The 5,919-nt window shown below is 51.4% G+C and overlaps 1 protein-coding gene across 1 annotated transcript in view; it reads left to right on the top strand.

Annotated features, from left to right (window-relative positions):
* Positions 1–872: 872 nt before the first annotated feature.
* LOC115533626 (myosin-IIIb) overlaps positions 873–5,919 on the top strand; it is a gene marked incomplete at its 5' end in the record, with an annotated part of 11,342 nt that continues 6,295 nt past the window's right edge. The window contains 3 exon segments of the mRNA XM_030344213.1: positions 873–973; positions 1,450–1,496; positions 2,227–2,385. Coding sequence (XP_030200073.1) covers positions 873–973; positions 1,450–1,496; positions 2,227–2,338 — 260 coding nt within the window.

Raw genomic sequence — 5,919 nt, 5'->3', positions numbered from 1 at the left:
TCCCCAACATTTCTCCGTCCCCGGATCCCATTTCCCGCTCTAATTTTTTTTGCCACCCCAACTTTACCTTCTGCTTCCACACAAATAGATTTGACCCAATCAACATCTGTAACATCAATGTCCCGGTGAACGTTAGGGATTAGTAATCGTTAACTCGTGGTTATGAAACATTAACCAGGCAGTTATAGACAGTATATTCATGAAGTTGATTATACCTTTAATACAACAAGGTTTGTTTAAATGGATCATCAAATATCTATTATTATCTATATCTATCTGCTGCAACCCAATATGCATATCAGGAAACAAACGACTTTGCACTGGTAACACAAGACCTGTTTTTGTTACTCTGAGGTCCAGGGTTGCTGCTCCGTCAACCCTGCCGTCGTGGCAACGATATGTGTGTGTGGCAGCGACGTGTGTGTGTGTGGGTCGCAGCGATGTGTGTGTGTGTGTGGCAGTGATGTGTGTGTGTGTGTGTGGGGCAATAATGAGTGTGTGTGTGGCAACGACGTGTGTGTGTGTGTGTGTGTGTGGCAGTGATGTGTGTGTGTGTGTGTGTGTGGCAATAATGAGTGTGTGTGGCAGCGGTGTGTGTGTGTGTGGCAACATGAGTGTGTGTGTGGCAGCGATGTGTGTGTGTGTGGCAGCGAAGAGTGTGTGTGTGTGTGGAAGCGATGTGTGTGTGTGTGTGGCAGCGATTTGTGTTTGTGGCAGCGACGTGTGTGAGTGTGTGTGTGTGTGTGTGTGGCAGCGACAACAGAATCTGCGTGTGTGTGTGTGTCACTCCGCTTGGCCGGCCCCTCGCTGGCTGGCTCCGGGTTGCGTCACGCTGATTTGCCGCGTTTGTTTGTTGTTTGTTGTTGACGCAGGGCCGGCGACGCGGCTGCAGCAGAGAGTGCCACGCCGGCGGGCCCACCAACCCAAGCTTCTGCACAGCCCCGAGGACAGCCTGTACTACAACCAGCTCAACGTCAGTTCAAAGCCCCCCCACGCACCACCACCGTCACCGACCCCCTCTCCTCCACCAACCCCTCGATAACAGGCCTTTGTCTGACTTTGGTTCCAGATGATAATACATTTAAAGCTACCTGTGCCAGACCCTGCAGCCGCACCCCCCCCCTCCCCCCCCCCCCCCTACCCCCCCACATGCATCCCTGCCTCTTGTCTTGAACATGTGCTTATGCTCTTTATCTGTTTCTTTCATGTCAGGATGTCTGCCTTCACGGTGAATAATTGATGTGGTTTATCAAAGCTGAGCGAGATGCACGCTTCATCGGGCTCACTTGAGCCCCTTTGATCAGAAAAAAAAAATAATAATTATGCCGGGACTTCTGATATTATCAGCATCTGCTCGCATTCAACACAAAAATCACTTTGAATTAAAAATTAATGACTGGCCCCGCGCGCCCGTCTCCTCTGACTGTGTGCTCTCGGCCCTCTCCTCAGAGGGTGCTGGAACACCAGGGGAGCAAGAGGAAACCCAGGAAACTCGGGTGAGTGCGGAACGCCTTCCACACTCGCGGCGACGCTAAGGAGAGCGGGGGGGGGGCCCTCGGTGGGGGCCCCTCAGTGGGGGCCCCTCGCAGCCACAAATGGGAGTTGTTTTCTTAGGATGTAAATACTGCGCTGGAAATAACATGGTGGGGGGGGGAGGGGGGAGGAGTCATTAGCGCTGCTCGCTGCTATATGGGGAGGCTTTTGTCAGCCAGTGGAGGGTGGTTTGTAGACAGGATGGATGGATGAGTGGGATGAGGGACATCCGCCATACCCATTGCTCTGACTTTATTCACTCATTCATCCATTTATAAAGAGCTCCTCCCAACCCATGCATCTGCAGGTATGCAGTTATTGACCCATTCATCTTTTATAAAGACCTTTTCTCTAAACCCATGCATCTTTGGTTATTCATTCATTCATCTATTCACCTGTTTATAAAGACCTCTTCTCCAAACTAATGCTTCTTTGGTTATTCATTCATTCATTCATCTATTCACCTGTTTATAAAGACGTCTTCTCTAAACCCGTGAATCTTTGGTTATTCATTCATTCATCTATTCATCGGTTTATAAAGACCTCTTCTCCAAACTAATGCCTCTTTGGTTATTCATTGTTTACCGATTTGTGTTCATGTGAGTCTGTGTTGATAGTATTTAAATGTATTGATTTCTTTGGTCTCTATTGATTTCCTCTTCATTATCGTGGTGTCCCCCCCCCCCCCCCCAGTCAGATCAAAGTCCTGGACGGGGAGGACGAGTACTACAAGCTCCTGGCCAGCGTGGACTCCATCCAAGGGGAGGGGCTCTACGGGCCCGGGAACCCCCACACCCTGTTCTGAGCCCCCCTGGGGGGGCAGCAGCCCAGCCTTACTCTCCCTGAGAACCGGTAAGACTCACGGACAGACAGACGGACCGACGGACAGACAGACAGACAGACGGACAGACGGACGGACAGACAGACAGACAGACAGACAGACAGACAGACAGACAGACAGACAGACAGACAGACAGACAGACAGACAGACAAATCAATGGGAAGGGACAGATAGACATACAGACAGACAGACAGACACAGACAGACAGACAGACAGACAGACAGACAGACAGACAGACAGACAGACAGACAGACAGACAAATCAATGGGAAGGGACAGATAGACATACAGACAGATGCACACTGGGTATAGACAGAAAGGCAGACAGACACTAGGAAGAAACAGACAGACAGACACAATCACTGCGTAGATGCAGGTATTCAGAGTGTGTGTGTGTGCGTGTGCGTGTGCGTGTGTATGTGTGTGTGTGCGTGCATGCAAACGCAAGCGGAAGCAAGGAATCAATAGAACCAAAAGTAAGAAGTAACCTTTATTAGAACTCAGGTAATTCACTCAGCTTTAAATCCATCATTAGCTTTGTCACATTGTCCAGTGTAGCTAAGTCGGTAGAGCAAGGCATTAACACTGCCAGGGGTTTCAATCCCACTACTAAGATATATAGGCAATCTCATATGTATTTACACTGCTCACCACATTTAGTGAGCAACGTCCTTCGTCAACACAGGTTCATCTAATGTCAACCAAGCTATCTAACGAACCAGAAACCAGAAGCGCGTCACAACTCTGTGGTTAGCATGAGACGGGGGAATCAAAAGGCTACAGCGATGAATAAGACCAGAAGGACTTTTGTTTGTTCCCGGCCCAAAGACTAAAGCATGGCGGGGCAGTGCAGGGATTAGCTGATACTATATGATAACCATTATGACCGTTGTTACGGAGTCACAATATCAGAAGACAAACAGCATGCCTCCAGGTATACCGCGGCGATGACGTCAAGAGCTCGGGCTAGCAGGCAAAGCGTCTTTCAACCGAACTCTTTAAAGGTCGATGTGTAGAATGGAGTAGCCATGTAGATTGAGACCAGCTGAATTCCCCCCCCGGCCTCTACACCTTCCTTACGACTATGGTGGCCTGTACTGGCCTATATTGTGTGAGGGGCCAGTAGGTATTTCCGTGTTGCGCAAAATGAACACGTTTTTACCTCGGAAAGTTCATTTTTGAAGGTTCCAGCCAGCCAATAAATCTATTCCACCCATCGGATTTGGGTATCTTTGTCAGAGTCGCCATGGTCTCTGAAGAGGTTGTAGGACATGGCAGAGGTAACAGCCTGTTTAATTTCCTCAACACACAGTCCTCCTTTTGCATCCATAGTCGGACATTTATTGACCTATAATTATCGCTATCGGTTGTATGTATTGATCCATTCATCTCAATAGCAGTCGGGGCTACAATCCGATGTTTACTTGCGCAGCGGTACGTGAATATCGGTCGCTTTTGATAAGATGTCTGTTTTAAGTTGGATCGCAGCAGTTCGATAAAAACCTTCTCCCAAAAGCGTGATTGCCTACTTTAAGTTATCAAACGGGGAAACAACCTCAAAAAACGAACGTCCCCAAAACATGGGATGTATTATGGAATGCTTGGACGTTATAATCTAACGCTCCCTCACCCCCACCCCCACCCCCACCCCCTCACCACCACAGCCAAACAAGACCCCACTGATGCCCCCTCAGTTCCCCCTCCCCACACACACACACACACGCACACACACACACACACACACACACACACACACACACACACACACACACACACACACACACACACACACACACACTTTGTATTTCACCCCTAAGTGCAGCAGGAATTTTCGGTTGAAGATGTGAAGTGTCGGAAACGCCGGGCCTCTCCCTCTCCCCCTCCCTCTCCCCCTCCCTCTCCCCTCCCTCTCCCTCTCTCTCCCCCTCCCTCCTCCTCCCCCTCTCCCTCCCTCCCCCTCCCCTCTCTCTCCAATTTGCATATCATTTACTGCATCTCTCTTTTGTTGACACCCCCGGCCCTGGGAAGAGATCTTGATCGTAATAGGAAGGGTAGGGGGGGTAGGGGGGGGGGCGGGGGGGGGGGCAGACCCCCCTCCTCACGCACGGCGGGGGGGGGGGACATTAGAGGTCTAGGGCCTGGGTAGCCGGGGATGCTCCCCTGATGGTCGGGTTCACCAGACCCCGGTGCGCTGAGACGGCCCCCCCACGGGCACTTATCAGCTGCTACCCCCCCCCCCCCCCCCCAGCCCGCCGCGGAGACGCGGAGCTCCAGGTACGCCGCGTGATAAGCCCATCAGGGATTCGCGGCGGTTGACCTGAATCAGAGGCACTCTCCTATGCTGATTTCCTAACCGACTAGCTGAGTCGGTTAGCTACTAGCTTACGATGTTAGCTAACATTCGAGCCCTTACAGTTTGCCGTAAGGGGCAATAAAGGGCTTGAATCACCTTAAAGTTAAACCATCTCAGTTGTGGTCAACTGTACATTTGATGTTTTTTGTTCTTCATAACATTGTGCAAGTTTAGTATGATGTTACCGTGTAACAGAATGCTATCCCGCTGTCACAAATCGTTGAAATTCCACTTATTGAAATCCTTGCTGTCAGTTCAAACTCATCCCCAGGGGAACATGCTCACACGTCATCACCGCCACCATTCCTTAATCATCCTTTAATCATTCCTTAATCATTCCGTAATCATCCCAACACAGAGAGGAAATGGTGTCAGACAGCACCATGCTATAAGCGCAGACAGCACCATGCTACCACCATGCTAGCACCGCAGACAGCACCATGCTAACACCGCAGGCAGCACCATGCTAGCCCCATGCTAGCACCGCAGACAGCACCATGCTAACACCGCAGGCAGCACCATGCTAGCCCCATGCTAGCACCGCAGACAGCTGCATGCTAACACCGCAGACAGCACCATGCTAGCCCCATGCTAGCACTGCAGACAGCCTAGGAGACAGCACCATGCTAGCACCATGCTAGCACCGCAGACAGCACGATGCTAGCACCATTCTAGCACCGCAGACAGCACCATGCTAACACCGCAGACAGCACCATGCTAGCACCGCAGACAGCCTCACAGACAGCACCATGCTAGCACCATGCTAGCACCGCAGACAGCACCATGCTAACACCGCAGACAGCACCATGCTAGCACCATGCTAGCACCGCAGACAGCCCCATGCTAGCACCATGCTAACACCGCAGACAGCACCGCAGACAGCCCCATGCTAGCACCATGCTAGCCTATTGCTAGCACCATGCTTACACCGCAGACAGCACGGGAGCCATTGGCGCGTGCGGTGCTGCAGCTAGTTGAAACGCGCTCCACCACCGCGGCGGCGGCGGCGCGGAGCCGTAATTAGAGATCCGGGGTTGCGCTGCAGAGGGCCAGGCCGGGGAGCCTCTCTGAAGAGCAGAAATAGGTCACCCCGAGCACCCTGTAGAGCGCCTTAAGAGTACCCTGAATCACTTAAGTGGGATCGCGCTCCCTTGATTATTCCAGCCCTGTTTTTTTTGATAAGAAAACTCAAA

Source organism: Gadus morhua, chromosome 20 (assembly GCF_902167405.1).
Source record: "Gadus morhua chromosome 20, gadMor3.0, whole genome shotgun sequence".
NCBI lineage: Eukaryota > Metazoa > Chordata > Actinopteri > Gadiformes > Gadidae > Gadus > Gadus morhua.
The sequence above is the reverse complement of the archived record's forward strand: the minus strand, read 5'-3'. Positions and strand labels throughout refer to the sequence as shown.